This window comes from Giraffa tippelskirchi, chromosome X (genome assembly GCF_054371585.1).
Source record: "Giraffa tippelskirchi isolate mGirTip1 chromosome X, T2T-mGirTip1v1.2.pri, whole genome shotgun sequence".
In the NCBI taxonomy this organism is placed as follows: Eukaryota; Metazoa; Chordata; class Mammalia; order Artiodactyla; family Giraffidae; genus Giraffa; species Giraffa tippelskirchi.
Window position 1 is genome coordinate 75,349,100 of NC_137289.1, and position 19,327 is coordinate 75,368,426.

Consider the following 19,327-nt stretch of genomic DNA (forward strand, 5'->3'; position numbering starts at 1 on the left):
GGAAGCAGACATGGGGCAAGTATTTCTATTTAAGAGAGTAAATAAGAGCAGTACTACAAATTATTAAACTATCTTTGGAGAATTTCCATGTTTAACACTTGTGAAAATAACAGGATACCATTATGCTATACAGAGTTGTTTTTAAACTAAGTTATTTCTTTCAGCATTCATAAATCACATGATGAAAAAAGCTTTGCTAGTGTGCATCATTTTGATTTAAATATTAAGAAAGGAAAGAACCCTGCACTGATCTCGTCTATTGTTTTACTAACTAATCAACAAATCTAGAACTTGATTAAAATATTTTCACAATTTCCAAAGCTAAATGGGTTCTTCCTAGATTTCAAATAATCATCTAGCATTTCTAGAGAGGCTGATAATTTTTCAAAATCAAATATAATACACATGATCCAGCTGATTCCTTAAAAAAGAGAAGCTGCCACCTAAAATGTTCACCTCTGAAAATACCTACAGAATGTGCTGTTTTGTGGGGAATTAGGCAAAACAGATGACGTGAGGTCCCTGTCCTTGTTACTATCTGAACAATACGATTCTTACCAAAATATATTGCTTGACAGGACCTGCCCTGCCACCCCCATGACAGTTCCACCCCATAACTCCTGTTAATCAACACAGATTATACATCCAAAGAAAGTAAAAATCCTTTAGTGGGTCTCCTTTGGTTACACAAGAAGGAGTGACAAAGTGCCTCCAACTGCTTCTTAACCCAACAGCTGTAGCCTCAACACTCTAGGGCTCAGAAGGCCTTCTGACAGCCCGTACTCACAGATGCTCCTCTTCTTCTAGCACCAGCTCAATGACTCAGAAGCAGGAATTTTATATCACCACAGTGTTGAAGTGAAAGCTCCAGCGCCCTTATTTCAAAAGGAAATCTGGTCAGCTTGAAGCAATGAACACTAATCTGAACATAGCCAGTCACTGGCTGGAAGCACATGCTCAGTAAAACAAAGACTAAAATAAAGGTTGGTTTGTTTGTTTGTTTGTTTTTCATATATATAGCCACTTCAACTATGCCTACATCCTGTCTTTTTTTTTTTCTTTTGCATAGACTCCTCATTTTAGAAACAACTTACAAAATGTCATAAGTGCTATACAGTGCTATGAGAGAAATAGAAAATAACGTAAATGATAGCAACATTCAATTGCTCAATAAATATTTATTGGATTTGAAGACTAAACGTTAGGAAAATTTGCTGGATACTAGAGACAACAGAGGTCAGCAAAACAAAGGCATGGTCCCCACCTTCACAGAGATTATTAAATTTTGTGAGACACGACAATCTTGTGAGAGACATCCACAGGTCCATTTGATCGATAAGAAAACAAAGACTTAAGAGATGTTAAGTGGTTAGCTTGTGATTAGAGAGCTAGTTATTTACAGTGACGGATTAAACACAAGATTTCTGACTACAAACTAAGGACTCCTACCACCATAACAGTATTTTCAAAAGTGTATTTCATGGGATACTAGTTTTTTAAACAAAAGGTTCTTTTAGTAAAAATACTGAGAAATTATGTATATTACATCTTATAGATTCATAGAGCAAATTAATGAATTATAAGCCCTGAGAAGACCTGTGATAAACAAACTTGTTTATTTTTATTTAACACCATATTTCACAAACTTATTTGACCCAAAACTCTCTCTGAGGAAAAAAGGGATCCACAGTGACTCAGAAACTGATGATAAATTTAGTATATTGGATACAGGGAGGGGAGGTGTTTTACAGAAAGGACATGTATGCTGCAGAGGTGCACAGTACCTTTTAAAATCTATGCATGATCATGGATGTGTGTGACTATAGAAGACTATGATATATTCTAGATATCATAGATGTAGTATGAAATTACTAGATATTATGAAAGAAATGAAGAGATATATGTGGTAAGACAATGAGGTCTATGTACATTACCAGGATGATGGAAAATTTAGGGTATCAACAAGAAAATGGAACTGAAGAGTTCCCCTGACCTTCTTTTTTAGCCACTTCCAACACTTACTCAAGATTGAGAAAATCAAATCTTCCCCCAACCAAAATTTCCCCTCATGGCTGATTCTAGGACTAGCACAGTAATATACAAAATGAGCTTGAGGCATCTTATAGTGCTAGAAAGTAAAGAAGTGCTCAGAAAAATATACAATGACAGAGACATGCAGAAAGTACACAGCAGCCAGCTCAAACAGCACCTAATGTCGAAAGTTGGAAAAATTTAAGGAATAAAATGAATAATGTTGTATTGGATTACAAGCCAAAATATAAATTAAATACCTATGAGACCATAGTGAAAAAAATGAATGAATAAATAATAAGAGGCAAATCTCCCTTGCAAAAGAATTCCAAATAAATTCTGCAAATGCTTTGCCCTCATGAATGTGAAGATAAGTAACTCCCTACTCCTTAACTGTGGGCTGCACATAGTGACTTCCTTCCAAAAACTTCAAAAGAGTACAGTATAGACAGGGAAAAGGAAAAGAAAATAACTTTATATAGGGGAGAAACTTAGTAAACACTACAGGAGCCAGGTGGTCAAGTCAACCTCAACAATGATAAGTCATAATGAGAGCATGTATCTTTGATGTGTTGAAAATGGCACATTACTGCTGAGGTCTTCTTTCCAAAGACATAATTTAACAATGAGAAAAACATCAGACAAACTCCCATTGAAGGGCATTCCGCAAATACCTGACCTGTTCTTCTCAAAACGGTTAAGGTCGTCAAAAACAAGGAAAGTCTGAAAAACTGGAAAAAGGCAAGAAGAGTCTAAGGAGACATGATGACTAAATGTAAAATGGTATCTTACATCTTGGGCTTCCCTTGTGGCTCAGCTGGTATAGAATCCACCTGCAGTGCGGGAGACCTAGGTTCGATCCCTGGGTTGGGAAGATCCCCTGGAGAAGGGAAAGGCTACCCACTCCAGTATTCTGGCCTGGAGAATTCCACGGACTATATAGTCCATGGGGTGGCAAAGAGTCAGACACGACTGAGTGACTTTCACTTTACATCCTAGAATAGAAAAAGGACATTAGGGGACACTGAAGAAGTCTAAATAAACCATAAACTTGAACAATAGTATGTCAATACTGGTTCACTAATTGTGACAACTGATTCATTAATTTTAAGATATTAACAATAAGGAAACTGGGTACAGGGTATATGGCAAGTCTCTTGTACTACCTTTACAATTTTTCTGTAAACCTAAAACTATTTTAAAATAAAAACTTCATTAAAATGAAAAACCATCATCTCTAACCATTTTGGTGCCAAGCTCAACTTTATTAAAAAACTGCTTTGTCTCTACATGAATCTCTAACATAGTCCCCAAAATCACAAGGAGTGGTTTTTGAGGAGGGAGGGCTGGACAAACACGAATTAAGGAAAGCAGTATATGTTTATAATGCAACTGAAAAGTAAAATATGTATATACAATTTTTTAATGGGCTGCTTCAAACAGATGTCACCAATTCCCTTCATGTAATGTTCTGAATACAGTGGGAGCTTTATTGCCACAAGTAAACCATGATTAAACAATAAAAACCACGAATATTTTATACTTAACATGTTAGATACATCAATATAATATCAATATATTGATGCAATATAAATTACACCAACGTAATTTAATGGGGTTTATAAAACACTTACAGAATAAAGAATATAAAATAGCTATTTTTGTTATTCAGATTAATTTCAATTTAAAGCAGCATAAGCATACAGCTCTGTTGACTATATTGCAGAAACATACCACTTCGCCAGAAATAGCCATTTTAAATGAAAATGTCCAAATCATCTGACCTCCATCAAATAAAAATCAACGAATAGTTTATAAATATAAATAAAAATATTATCTATAGGGAGAATCTTTGGTAATAATAAATCAGTTTAAAATGTTTTAAATTCTTCTAATTGCAACAAATCAAAGCATGGCTGCTATTATTAATAGGCTTGAATATTTTATATGTTTTCACATCATTTACATATTTTTTAAAATCTATAACACTACATATCAGATGATCTATCACTTTGTATCATGAATTATGAGCTATTGCTTTACATGAATCTATTGATTGAGCTACATATAATTTTAACATCTTAGTTTCCTAGTGGATTTATTAAGACAATGTTTTACATTTTATGGCTGAATCATTTTGTACTGTCCCTCTTTTGAACATTATAATTAGTTAAAAAACAAAATTTCCCAATAATAATCCAAAGTAACAGCAGATCTCTGAAGTCCTAATATACTGGGAGGAGGTGAACCCTTTGAGCAAGTGTATTTTTTGTATTGAAAACTCGGGTGTTATCAAAAATAGAAAGCAGGGCACGTCTTTAAGGCACTTCACACATATCTGCAGGACTGTTGAGCACGTTGCCATGGAACATAATTCCTTCAAGGATTACAAACCAAAGAACGGCCATTTTGGCATAATAGTCCCATTTCTGAACATTATTTTGTAGCATTCATCAAGATGTATTACAAACCCTACCAATTTAGGGACAATGCGCCGCCTTTTCAAATGCATTCATACTGGGTCTTAGAATCAACTCCGTTTTAGCAACTAATTAGTTACACTGACAAACTTTTAAGAATAGGGGCTATACAATTTTAGAAAATGTACCACTCTCCTTGTAAATTAATGATATGTTCCCCATTGCACAATAATAAGTGGTTATCACCCTTTCCTCTTTATCCTGTCTCAGTCATTTAGTTAAATCTACCCAGCACCCTCCAGAGAAATTCATGGTCTGTCACCTTTCTCACTGCTGTCTAGATTTATGGATATTTTAGCAGTCCCTTCATTTTCACATTACTAGGCAACTCTTCCAACTATAAAAAAAAAAAAGACAGACTTCACCTGAATATTGAGAAAAGTATCCTACTTACAAGTCTGTTTTCCTACTATAAATCCACTTTCCTTTCCTTTATATTAAAGAGACACACAGCCTGAAACCTAATGTATTGTACCTTCACATCATTAAATGTAACATGCAGAACATTACATTATTATGCTACACATAGCCAAGAAATTTTTTTTATTTACGGGATTATGGCAATTAAGTCTTCCTTCACTTTGGGTGACGTGACACTTGCTTGACTATAATGTCACTCTACTTAAAGTCTGTGTAAACAACATTATCTTAGTTACTCTGCATTACATTTCCAGCTGTGAGCAAAATTACAAGGTCAGTGGACAAGAATGTAGGTAATCCCAAGGAAACATTATGTAAATTCCTTGCTCAAGGTTCAAACTGGATTTTCAATAATAGCAAAAAAGAATCTCTTTATACTAATATTATAGTATTATTGTCTAAATGCTATCCATGGCAAAGCATCTGGGTATTCTTGGAGACAGTAGTTAAGACAAAAGTGTCTATGATTTTGGTGTTTTGTGGATAAAAGATAAATGTTTGCCAAGGCTTCCTTCAGGCTAACAAAAGCGTCTGCACTGAGTAAGGAGTAGTAATAGAACAACTGTAAATGGTTTTGTGAAGCTTCCCTGGTGGCTCAGACAGTAAAGAATTCAAGTGCAATGCAGGAGACCCAGGTTCCATCCCTAGGTCAGCAAGAGCCCCTGGAGAAGGGAAGAGCTACTCACTCCAGTATGGCCTGGAGAATTCCTTGGACAGAGGAGCCTGAGGGGCTATAGTCTATGGGATTGCAGAGTCAGACATGACTGAGCAACTAACACTTCACTTCAAATGGTTTTATAAATAAAGATCCATTGACATCACAAATACAAACAATACTTTTTAGAAATGTGGATGAAAGGGCAAAATAGCAATGCTTATATTTCCTCCTTTCCTGTTTTCATAAATAAAAATACATGATTTTTATTTTCTCAAAAAAGCAAAGTAGTGATTTCCCAACAGTCTTCTCAGTCACTTTTTTTTTTATACCCAAGATGTGCTGTCTTGAAAATGCTCTGACCTACAGAAACTAGCTGAAAGGTTTTGGGATATCTCTGTTTTGAATGATTTACTTAGTGCTTATTGAAAAAGTTAGATAACTTGATTACATCTCCACACAGGATAGGTATGATCAGGGCAAAAATAATCTAGATTAACTTGGCACAAGTTCACTGAACTAGTGGAAGTAACACAGTAAGCAAAATAGAGGTTTTCAGAGTATGCTTAAATTGTAAAGCAGGGTGCCAATTAGCAAAAAATAGCAATGGAAGTTCTTAAATATGGGCACAAGGGTCAGTTCACAAATACACCAAAATGGGTAAAAACACTCAAAGGCAACTTATTTGGGATTTTCTAGGCTGATTGTCACATTTGGACAATGAAGGATACACATGTGAATTGTATTAATCTGGAGGTCATTTGAACAAAGTGTGTGAACCACAATTTTCTTGAAATATCTGATGTTGAAACTCTGTAGGAGGTCAATTCACTTCCTAGGAATGCTACAGTCAAACATTTTTCCCAGGACTATTCATTAAAAGAGAGGTCTCTAAAAATGCCTTCATCACCAGAGATTAACTGATTTAGATTCTGTTTGCCAGAACTGCAAACTTCAATAAGTAGAAGCTTCACTAAAAACATAACTATCTAAAACATTCTCATAGATAAAAAGTTTCCTTTTTAAAAGTCATTGGAAATAATAGGTATTCTGGGTATTCTGTGCTTGAGATAGTATATATCCTTGTGTTTGAGCGTGTGAGTGTCTGTGAGTGTGTTTTATGGTACATTTGCAATTCCGGGAGTTTAAATAAGATCAGTTTCAAGTCTCTCCATTTTATATTTTAATCTCATAATGATAGATAGTTATGCTTCTGAGTGTTCTTTCTTGTACACATAGAATCTAAGAAATCCTGAAAACTCTTTGTTAAACCTCAGGTTAAAGATACAGATCTTCCTAATGAAAAGTCTCTCCAAACACAAAATTCACTTACTTACTCCCCCTTTATCCAAATAGAAATACAGAATATACAGAATAGTCAAACTGAGTCCTCTCAATACTTTAAGTAGCTGTGTGCAGCACCATAAAAGCACTGCTAGAAACAAATCTTAAGTGAGCTGAAAATACTGAATAGTCTCTTCGTTGAATCTGAAATGTGCATAAACTGAGTTTGAAAAGAAACAAAAAGCCACAACAAACAGTGGTGCAACTTTGATTGCATTTTCAGCATTTGTAATATGATGATTCAGAGTATGCAACATTGAAGATTAATTCAAGATGGTGTGTTACCACAGTCTAGTCCTTCTAATGCTGAACACCTGCTTCCATCTTCTATCCCACCCACACCCCCAACTGTCCTTGAATTAAGAGACACACAAGATAAACAGGATAAACTCATGATCTTAAGTAAGTGAGAAAGTGTTACAACAGTTTTCACAAACTGATAAAATTCAATTTGTCTTTATGCTTTATGCACAATAAGTAAATTGGGGTTCAAGGAAAAGGGGTGATATGTATCATAGATCAAAGGTTATAGTTTGTTTCTAAGAGATTGCTTAGTCAAACATCCTAATTTTACAGATGTAGCAACTGAGGTCCCAAACCACAGAGTGATTTTCAGGGTTGTTAAGGCCATGAACTTCTGACTTGAAATTTTCCAGAGCTCTTTCTGCTACACCACACTATCTCATCAAATGAGGCTATATGAGGAAGTGCTTTGTAACCTGGAAAATAGTTTACAAAATTTTACATACTATTTGTATGCTTATCAGAACTTCATATATTTTAAATGAAAAAAGTGACACAAATAGTGTCAGTAAACATTGTTATGTGCCCTAAGTGATCAGAATCAATGTTTCACCTGTAATTTATAATCATGGAAGAGAATCAATAAAAAAACAATCATTTTTTTCTTCAAAGAAATATTTGTTTAAAAAAATACCTACTACATTTGCAACAATGTTGGGAAATAGGAACTCTTATATAATGCTAGTGGGAGGGTAAACCAGATCAGCTTTAAAGAGCAATTTGGCAGTAACTATTAAATTAAAGCCCACAATTCAAAAATCTCACTTATGGCTTATACACCAGAGCAATTCTCCCACATGGGCACAAGAAAACATGATGTTCGTTACAGTACTGTTAAAAAAAAAAAACTAACCAAGATTTATTTTGAAAATTCTGTCAATCTAATTGAATCTCCTTTTATAAGTGCTGTCTGATTTTTTTTTACAAACATTTATTTTAAGTTCAGCAAATATGTTTTTGGTCCCTCTAAAAGTAGTCATGTATGGATGTGAGAGTTGGACCATAAAGAAAGTGGAGTGCCAAAGAATTGATGCTTTTAAACTGTGGTGTTGGAGAAGACTCTGAGAGTCACTTGGACTGCAAGGAGATTAAACCAAACAATCTTAAAGGAAATCAGTCCTGAATTTTCATTGGAAGGACTGATGCTGAAGCTGAAGCTCCAATACTTAGCCACCTGATTCGAAGAGCTGACTCATTGGGAAAGACCCTGATGCTGGGAAAGATTGAAGGTAGGAGGAGAAGGGGACAACAAAGGATAAGATGGTTGGATGGCATCACTGACTCGATGGACATGATTTTGAGCAAGCTCTGGGAGTTGGTGATGGACAGGGAAGCCTGGCGTGCTGCAATCCATGGGGTTGCAAAGAGCTGGACACAACTGAGTGACTGAACTAAACTGAAAACTAGATTGACTATCCTGAGACTGGTATGGTAAAACTGTAGTTCCTGATTTTAGGGCAGTGGAACAAAACAATAATTTCAAGCATAATTATGATATTTTTTAATGTTATAGTACACAATATAGTTCAGCTTCATGACCTCCTCTGAATGTAAAGTAAGTATGTAAGTGGACGGCCCCATGGCAAATAGACGGGGAAACAATGGAAATAATGAGAGACTTTATTTTCTTGGACTCCAAAATCACTGCAGATGGTGACTGCAGCCACGCAATTAAAAGACGCTTGCTCCTTGGAAGAAAAGCTATGACAAACCTAGACAGTGTATTAAAAAGCAGAGATATTACTTTGCAGCCAAAGGACCATAGAGTTTTTCCAGCAGTAATATATGGATGTGAGAGATGAACCATAAAAAAGGCTGAGCACCGAAGAATTGATGCTTTTGAACTGTGGTGCTGGAGAAGACTCATGAATGTCCCTTAGACAGCAAGAAGATCAAACTAGTCAATCCTAAAGGAAATCAATCCTGATTATTCATTGGAAGGACTGATGCTGAAGCTAAAACTCCAATACTTTGGCCATATGATGCGAAGAGCTGACTCATTAGAAAAGACCTTGATGCTGGGAAAGATTGAGGGTAAGAGGAGAAGGGGATGAGAGAGGACAAGATGGTTGGATGGCATCACTGACTCAATGGACACATTTGAGCAAACTCCAGAAAATAGTAAAGGACAGGGAAGCCTGGAGTGCTGCATGGGGTCACAAAGAGTCAGACATGACTGAGCAACTGAACAAAATATACATATATACATATACACACACATATAATGAAATCAGGTGTTTTGATAATTAGTCTGATTCTAGTTGTCAGGTTATAAAATATATTGATCCAATGTATACGAACTTTGAAATCAAACAGCCTTGATTCAAACGCTAGCTCAGTATTTGTAGGCTGTGTGGCCTTAGATAAATCACTAACCTTCATTGTACCTCAATGTCATCATCTGCAAAACAAGGATCACAATAATATCCCTTGCTTTATTGGGCTGTCATGATGATTAAATGAACTAATACATGAAAAATCACCAGGGGTATCATGTTTGAAAACTGTTAGATACTATAATGTTGTGGCAAAAAAAAAAAACAAAACTAGTTCATCAAAATTTATCCTGAATAACCTTATTTATATGCCTACAGTGGTCAAATGCATCAAAAAGTCATTTCTTAGATTCTCTACCTTTGAGGACTACCCAATTAACTAAGAATCTACACTTGTTAAAGTTTTCAGGGAGTGGTTTTAATTAATTACTATATTTAAACAGTTTATCCGTATCACACAACAGAATACTTGTGATCAAAAATATCTGCTGATCTAGAAAGCGCAGCACTGTCCACCCAAATTTTATTTAAGTAAATAAACATCAGTTATTTTACATGGTGTCATATGTGTTGACCAGTTGTCCAACAGTTTCTCATCTTTCATATGTGTCTGTATTAAATCTGCAGGTAGAATAATATGTCAATAAGTGAAAGGTGGGGATTTTTTAGTTAAGTTTTGACATTTGGCATTCTTTTCTTTCTTTTTCACTTTTCTCTTTGTTAAAATTCCTCTAAGTTTCCCATCAAAAATGACAATGTCAATTTACCATCTTGAGTAAGGATTTATGGTATAGATCATAGGGGTTGTTAAAGCAAGTTTAGCAGTGGGTATTTTTCTTTTTTCTTGTTTTCTTTTTTTCCTAGAGAGATTGTAATTTAATTGTTTCCTTTTTAGACAAATATTCTTTTGGATTGACAGTGATGAAGGGGTATACAGATGTCAAAAGCAATGTAGCACAGTGGGATTATGTGCTAAGGTCCAGGGCAGGACAGAAAAACAAGCAAAGCCCAGATCAGTCCAAGCTACTTCTCAGTAAAATCTCAAATGACCAGCTTTTGTTTTATCTTTACCAATGCCTATCAAAAGTTCAAATGGAGTTTTGTTGTGTTAACTACTTACATTTCTTTTATTTCTTATTTTAACCATTTGTAAAAACAAAGGAATTTCACTAGATAAAATTGGGAATTTGTTTAAAGGCAAATCAATTTAAAATAAAACAACGCATGCTAATATACATGGCTTTCTTCCTATTAAAGCACCATAAATAGTGCTTTAAATAGTAGCCTTAATTATATGACAGAACCTATAGCTAAACATTCTCTTTTGGACATAGAAGAAATGTTTTTTCATACTGCATTGCATTGATAAACATGAAAACAAAAAATTCATGCTTTTATCTTAGTTTTCAAACCACATTGAGGTAAAACTATCTTGTCTATTTGTATATAGTAAGAGAAATATCACAAAGTGCATAACCACAATTTTTAATATCAGGAGAATTATTTACAAGCACTCCACTCATTATTTATTTACTTTAAATGAATTTTCCATCATCAAGATGTTTGGGTGCATTTATACCATACTGTGATTCTTTTTAAATCACAGAAGTCTTACAATTTAAACCAAAGTTTGCAAACTAAGTCCATAGGCTAGATTCAGACCACAGATGGGTTTTGCTTTGCCTGCATAGCGTTGCTTTTATCTTTTTTCTTTTTTTTTGCTTTTTATTGACCTTGTTCCCAACATTTAAGAATTGGAGAATTTCATATAAAATTCTGGATTCCAAGCTACTCTTAAACAGTCAGATATTAACAACACTGAGCCTGAATTCCCATTCTGGTAGCAATCAGCTGAGTTGAGTAATAGCTGCCACCTTTGGAGAACGAAATAGCAACCCACTCCAGTATTCTTGCCTGGAGAATCCCATGGACAGAGGAGCCTAGTGGGCTACAGTCCATGGAGTTGCAAGAATCAGACATGACTGAGCAACTAAACCTACCTTGGAAAGAATATATGCTCTCCTGGTCACCATAGTCCCCACCACTCCCTATTGCTTATGGCCTTTCATTTATGCTACCATCCTTGCTTCAGTAGGTATTAGAATTTGTGAGTCTCCTGTTCCTCTGTAGTTTCTGTGTCAGTACATATACTTTCAAAAACATTTCACAGTTTTTCTCAGATTACACTAAATGTAAAACTGCATATATAATGTGTGTTCTGATTAATATATCTGCATATGCAATGTGTGTTCTGATTAATCTAGAAGTAAATCTATACAGTTATAAACTGTTTTGTTTAGAGAAAAAAAGTTGACATTAATTTGCATGTCATTTTACTTTTAAAAAGTCAATTTCAATGCCTGAATTCAATTGCATTTATATAAAATCAAAAACACTTATTTTCAATATTCCAAACCTAACCTCAAAGCTCAATCCATTTAAACTTTTTCAGTTAAAATCATTCATTAATTAAATCTAGTGAGTTCTAGTTTCCCTAACATTGAAGTTACAGTTTAAAAATAAGTTTAGCACTTAAGGAGGCACATCCACTCCTTCAGGTCACTTGGATATTCTTTAGTGTGCATGATATTTAAGAGTAACATTCAGTACAGAAAATACCCCAGATATTTGAAACACCACCTTGATGATTTTCATTTTCCATGTTGAAAACCCAGGGCAAATCACATGGTATGGCCCCCATCTTTCCAACAACCCTATGACATTCTCCTTGTAGAAAATAATACAGATAAAACATGCATCATGAGCAGCCCTGAAGGAAGGGGGCAAAAGTCATCAAAAGGTGGCTTAACCTGAAGAGAGGGTTTTACTTGCAGGCAATATCAAAATGTACTTTAGAATCATAGGTTGCCCTCCTTGTCCCTTACATCTCTGTTAACTGCCCATTCTTTGTTCCCATTACAACCTAAAAGGTATAAACCCTGGAGCAATATGGTGTCTCCGGTTGCAATTTAGCTGAAATTGTCATACATATAAAGTATAGATCTTAAGAGTTTCAAATAGTTTAAAAATGTATTTTTAGGGTAAAAATAATTTCAAATATTTAAGAACTAGTATCATACCTACAGCATATATATCTGTGCTTAATGCTTAGAAAGATTCCAGGAGATTAGAAAGCCTGGGTTTTTTGGGTTTTTTTTTTTTTTTTTTTTTTGCATTATTGCTATAGCACACTTAATAGCCTGTGCTGCCCTGCAAAAGTGAATGTACCTTCCTAAGCATTTCAGAGCCACGGGGCAGGTGAATTACTTTCCCATTATTTTACATAGGTGACATTATTTTTATGTCAGTGACCTTACTCAACCCCCATCAATTTTGTAGCCTTTCTCTAGCTTCTGCTTTAGTTCCCAGGAAAGGAGATGCTTTCCATGGTGGAAGTCATCTCCCACCTGTGTGATCCTGGGATCCACTCTCAGTTAATGCAGTATATATGAATGATCATTAACTGGCAACAGTGAAACTGTGAAGACCCCAATTAACTAAAACCCTCAAATGGATAGACAGGTTCTAATCAGGTATTTGGATTTTATTATTAATTAAGGATTAAGCAAGATTCAATATTTGCTGCTGAAAATTTTAAACAGCTCTACTTTCCTACCTTAGTAAGTATAGTACAGGGAACAAAATTATCGAAGTTGGGCTGAAACTGTACAGGCTCCAGGACATTCCCAGGAAGTTGATTTTTAAAAAATAAATACATAAATACCTGTTAACAGCTTGTTTTCTTGTCATTTGCCTCTTCCTTCTAAAAGGAGAGTGTAGCAAAAAATAAATAAAACTGGTTAATTGAGAGTTCTGGTTAGTTAGTTTCCAATTAATCAAGGCTTCATTATATTTTACAAAAAATCTTCTTAAATTCTGCAGAAATTTTAGATAGTTTGCACACAATGAAACACCAGCAGGGAAGACACAAAGAAAGTAGGAAAGCCTGAACTGCTATTAGATAGTGTTTTAAATATACGAATAATGTTATTACATTCCTGGTCTAATCCCCACTGAGTAAAGAATAATGCGAAATGTCATATGGTTTAGGGCTTTTCTATGTATGAAGGCAAGGAAATATCATTATAGATTTACGTTGAAGAAAATGGCCTCGGGTCATAACAATTTCAAAAAAGGACTCAGGAATATTGTGTCTTTTCCCTTTCTCTCAAGGGCCTTTCTTCCCATCCCATTGGGTATGCCAATACTTTTTAGGGAAAAGAATCCTTTCTAATTGTTTTTCTCATTTTTATCAGGCCAACAGGATGATAGAAGTAAGCCAGTATCAATGCTATGCCTTAATTTCCTAAACATGGAGCCATGAATCACACACCTCACTATATACTAATTTTTGAAGCAATACTGAACTATCTTACATCTTCCCCAAAAGGGTTATGTGTGGGCACACACACACACACACACACACACACACACACACACACAGTCATACACAAATCCGTACAAAATAAGATAAACATACAAAAGAGATTGATAAAAACCCATATACTCATCTCAGTTAACAAAACAACCATTCTTTCTAACAGTATAATAGTTCCCAGTGCTCCTATACCCTTTAAGAACAATGAAATTTAAAATGATAAGCTGAAAAAAAAAACCTGTAAGTAATGTAATTTGGCTATTTTGAGCCTTATTGCAATTCTTAGTAGTACAGAAACAGGAATCTCCCTCTAATACCCACTACAAATATATATGGTCAGTTCATGACCCCTTCAAAATCTCTCCTTCTAATAGCCTTCTTATTAAGATTCCTTTCACATCTTTCATTGTTTTTGTTTTTTTAATATAAATTTATTTAATTGGAGGCTAGTTACTTTACAATATTGTACTGGTTTTGCCATACATTGACATGCATCCACCACGGGTGTACATGTGTTCCCCTCCCACCTCCCTTCCCATCCCATCCCTCAGGGTCATCCCAGTGTACCAGCCCTGAGGACCCTGTCTCATGCATCAAACCTGGACTGGCGATCCTTTTCACATTTGATAACATACATGTTTCAATGCCATTCTCTCAAATCATCCCACCCTCACCCTCTCCCACAGAGTCCAAAACACTGTTCTATACATCTGTGTCTCTTTTGCTGTCTTGCATGTGGGGTTATCATTACCACTTTTTTAAATTCCATATATATGCATTAGTATCTTGTATTGGTGTATTTCTTTCTGGCTTACTTCACTCTGTAGGCTCCAGTTTCATCCACCTAATTACAACTGATTCAAATGTACTCTTTTTAATGGCTGAGTAATATTTCATTCTGTATATGTACCGCAGCTTTCTTATCCATTTGTCTGCTAATGGACATCTAGGCTGCTTCCATATCCTGGCTATTATATACAGTGCTGTGATGAACATTGGGGGATAGGTGTCTCCTTCAATTCTGGTTTCCTCGGTGTATATGCCCAGCAGTGGAATTGCTGGGTCATATGGCAGTCCTATTTCCAGTTTTTAAGGAATCTTCACACTGTTCTCCATAGTGGCTGTACTAGTTTGCATTCCCACCTTTTTCTCCACACTCTCTCCAGCATTTATTGCTTGTAGACTTTTGGATAGCAGCCATTCTGACTGGCATAAAATGGTACCTCATTGTGGTTTTGATTTGAATTTCTCTGATAATGAGTGATGTTGAGCATCTTTTCATGTTTCTGTTAGCCATCTGTATGTCTTCCTTGGAGAAATGTCTGTGCAGTACTTTGGCCCATTTGTTGACTGGGTCGTTTGTTTATCTGGAATTGAGCTGCAGGAGTTGTTTGTATATTTTTGAGATTCATTCTTTGTCAGTAACTTCGTTTGCTATTATTTTCTCCCATTCTGAAGGCTGTCTTTTCACCTTGCTTATAGTTTCCTTTGTTGTGCAAAAGCTTTTAAGTTTAATTAGGTCCCATTTGTTTATTTTTGCTTCTATTTCCATTACTCTTGGAGGTGGGTCATACAGAATCCTGCTGAGATTTATGTCGGAGAGTGTTTTGCCTATGTTTTCCTCTAGGAGTTTTATAGTTTCTGGTCTTACATTTAGATCTTTAATCCATTTTGAGTTTCTTTTTGTGTATGGTGTTAGAAACAGTTCTCGTTTCATTCTTTTGCAGGTGGTTGACCAGTTTTCCCAGCACACTTGTTAAAGAGATTGTCTTTTCTCCATTGTATATTCTTGCCTCTTTTGTCACAGATAAGGTGTCCATAGGTGCATGAGTTTATCTCTGGGCTTTCTATTTTGTTCCATTGGTCTATATTTCTGTCCTTGTGCCAGTACCATACTGTCTTGACGACTGTGGTTTTGTAGTAGAGCCTGAAGTCAGGCAGGTTGATTCCTCCAGTTTCATTTTTCTTTCTCAAGACTGCTTTGGCTATTCGAGGTTTTTTGTATTTCCATACAAATTGTGAAATTATTTGTTCTAGTTCTCTGAAGAATAACGTTGGTAGCTTGATAGGGATTGCATTGAATCTATAGATTGCTTTGGGTAGTATACTCATTCTCACTATACTGATTCTTCCAATCCCTGAACATGATATATTTCTCCATCTATTTATGTCCCCTTTGATTTCTTTCATCAGTGTTTTATAGTTTTCTATATATAGGTCTTTTGTTTCTGTAGGTAGATATATTCCTATGTATTTTATTCTTTTCGTTGCAATGTAAATGGAATTGTTTCCTTAATTTCTCTTTCTGTTTTCTCATTGTTAGTGTATAGGAATGCAAGGGATTTCTCTGTGTTAATCTTACATCCTGCAACTTTACTATATTCATTGATTAGCTCTAGTAAACTTCTGGTAGAGTCTTCAGGGTTTCCTATGTAGAGGATCATATCATCTGCAAACAGTGAGAGTATTACTTCTTCTTTTCCAATCTGGATTCCTTTTATTTCTTTTTCTACTCTGATTGCTGTGGCTAAAACTTCAAAAACTATGTCAAATAGTAGTGGTGACAGTGGGCACCCTTGCCTTGTTCCTGACTTTAGGGGAAATGCTTTCTGTTTGTCACCATAGAGGATAATGTTTCCTGTAGGTATGTCGTATATAGCTTTTAACTATGTTTAGGGATGTTCCTTCTATTCATGCTTTCTGGAGAGTTTTTATCATAAATGGATGTTGAATATTGTCAAAACTCTCTCGGCATCTATTGAGATAATCGTATAGTTTTTATCTTTCAATTCGCTAAAGTGGTGTATTACATTGACTGATTTGCGGATATTAAAGAATCCTTGCATCCCTGGGATAAAGCCCACTTGGTCATTATGTATGATCTTTTTAATATGTTGTTGGATTCTGTCTGCTAGAATTATGTTAAGGATTTTTGCATCTACGTTCATCAGTTATACTGGACTGTAGTTTTCTTTTTTTGTAGCATCTTTGTCTGGTTTTGGTATTAGGGTGATGGTGGCCTCATAGAATGACTTTGGCAGTTTACATTCCTCTGCAATTTTCTGGAAGAGTTTGAGTAAGATAGGTGTTAGCTCTTCTCTAAATTCTTGGTAGAATTCTGCTGTGAAGCTGTCTGGCCCTATGCTTTAGTTTGCTGGAAGATTTCTGATTATAGTTTCGACTTCCATGCTTGTGATGGGTCTGTTAAGATTTTCTATTTCTTCCTGGTTCAGTTTTGGAAAGTTATCCTTTTCTAAGAATGTGTCCATTTCTTCCAAGTTGTCCATTTTATTGGCATATAGTTACTGATAGTAGTCTCTTATGATCCTTTATATTTCTGTGTTGTCTGTTGTGATTTCTTCATTTTCATTTCCAATTTTGTTGATTTGATTCTTCTCCCTTTTTTTCTTCATGAGTCTGGCTAGTTGTTTGTCAATTTTATTTATCTTCTCAAAGAACCAGCTTTTAGCTTTGTTGATTTTTGCTATGGTCTCTTTTGTTTCTTTTGCATTTATTTCTGCCCTAATTTTTAAGATTTATTTCCTTCTACTAACCCTGGGGTTCTTCATTTCTTCCTTTTCTAGTTGTTTTAGGTGTAGAGTTAGGTTATTTATTTGACTTTCTTCTTGTTTCTTGAGGTAAGCCTGTATTGCTATGAATCTTCCCCTTAGCACTGCTTTTACAGTGTCCCATAGGTTTTGGGTTGCTATGTTTTCATTTTCATTCATTTCTATGCATATTTTGATGTATTTTTTTATTTCTTCTGTGATATGTTGGTTATTCAGAAGCGTGTTGTTCAGCCTCCATATGCTGGAATTTTTAATGGATTTTTTTCCTGTAATTGACATCTAATCTTCCTGCATTGTGTTCAGCAAAGATGCTTGCAATGATTTCAATTTTTTTGAATTTACCAAGAGTAGATTTATGGCTCAGGATGTGGTCTAACCTGGAGAAGGTCCCGTGTGCACTTGAGAAGGTGAAATTCATTCTTTTCAGGAGAAATGTCCTATAGATATCAATTAGGTCTAACTGAACCATTGTGTCATTTAAAGTTTGTGTTTCCTTGTTAAATTTCTGTTTAGTTGATGTATCCATAACTGTGAGTGGGGTATCAAAGTCTCCCACTATTATTGTGTTATTGTTAATTTCCTCTTTCATACTTGGCATTTGCCTTACATATTGTGGTTATCCTATGTTGGTTGCATATATAATTGTTATATCTTCTTGGATTGATCCTTTGATCATTATGTAGTGTCCTTCTTTGTCTCTTTTCACAGCCTTTATTTTAAAGTCTATTTTATCTGATATGAGTATTGCTACTCCTGCTTTCTTTTGGTCTCCATTTGCATGAAATATCTTTTTCCAGCCCTTCCCTTTCAGTCTGTATGTGTCCCTTGGTTTGAAGTGGGTCTCTTGTAGACAGCATATATAGGGGTCTTGTTTTTTATTTGTTTTTTAATTTTAAATTATTTTATTTATCTATTTTTTAACTTTACAATATTGTATTTGTTTTGCCATACATTGACATGAATCCACCATGGGTGTACATGTGTTCCCCTTCCAGAACCCCCTGCCCACCTCCCTTCCCATCCCTTCCCTCCGGGTCATCCCAGTGCATCAGCCCTGAGCACCCTGTATCATGCATCGAACCTGGACAGGCGACTGGTTTCACACATGATAATTTACATGCTTCAACGCCATTATCTCATATCATCCCATCCTCTGCCTCTCCCATAGAGTCCATAATACTGTTCTATTCATCTATGTCTCTTTTGATGTCTCACATACAGGGATATCTTTGCCGATTAACTAAATACCATATATATGTGTTAGTATACTGTATTGGTCGGAGAAGGCAATGGAAACCCACTCCAGTACTCTTGCCTGGAAAATCCCATAGACAGAGGAGCCTGGTAGGCTGCAGTCCATGGGGTCGTGAAGAGTCAGACATGACTGAACGACTTCACTTTCACCTTTCACTTTCATGCACTGGAGAAGGAAATGGCAACCCACTTCAGTGTTCTTGCCTGGAGAATCCCAGGGACGAGGGAGCCTGGTGGGCTGCCGTCTATGGGGTGGCACAGAGTTGGACACGACTGAAGCAACTTAGCAGCAGCAGCAGCAGCATACTGTATTGGTGTTTTTCTTTCTGGCTTACTTCACTCTGTCTAATACGCTCCACTTTCATCAACCTCATTACACCTGAGGGAGAAGACAATGGCAACCCACTCCAGTACTCTTGCCTGGAAAATCCCATGGACAGATGAGCCTGGTAGGCTGCAGTCCATGGGATCACTAAGAGTCGGACACGACTGAAGCGACTTAGCAGCAGCAGCAGCAGCAGCCGCATTAGAACTGATTCGAATGTATTCTTTTTAATGGCTGAGTAATATTCCATTGTGTATATGTACGACAGCTTCCTTATCCATTCGTCTGCTGA

At 35.8% G+C, this 19,327-nt stretch overlaps 1 protein-coding gene across 3 annotated transcripts in view; it reads right to left on the bottom strand.

The window, feature by feature from the left end:
* Positions 1 to 19,327, bottom strand: part of DACH2 (dachshund family transcription factor 2) — an 817,737-nt gene that overhangs the window by 624,694 nt on the left and 173,716 nt on the right. For 2 of the 3 annotated variants that reach the window (XM_081563841.1, XM_081563840.1), the window contains exon 2: positions 13,234 to 13,272. The exons of the other annotated variant lie outside the window; for it this stretch is intronic. In XM_081563841.1, coding sequence (XP_081419967.1) covers positions 13,234 to 13,272 — 39 coding nt within the window. The remainder of the gene's footprint in view (positions 1 to 13,233; positions 13,273 to 19,327) is intronic. 3 annotated transcript variants of the gene reach the window in all.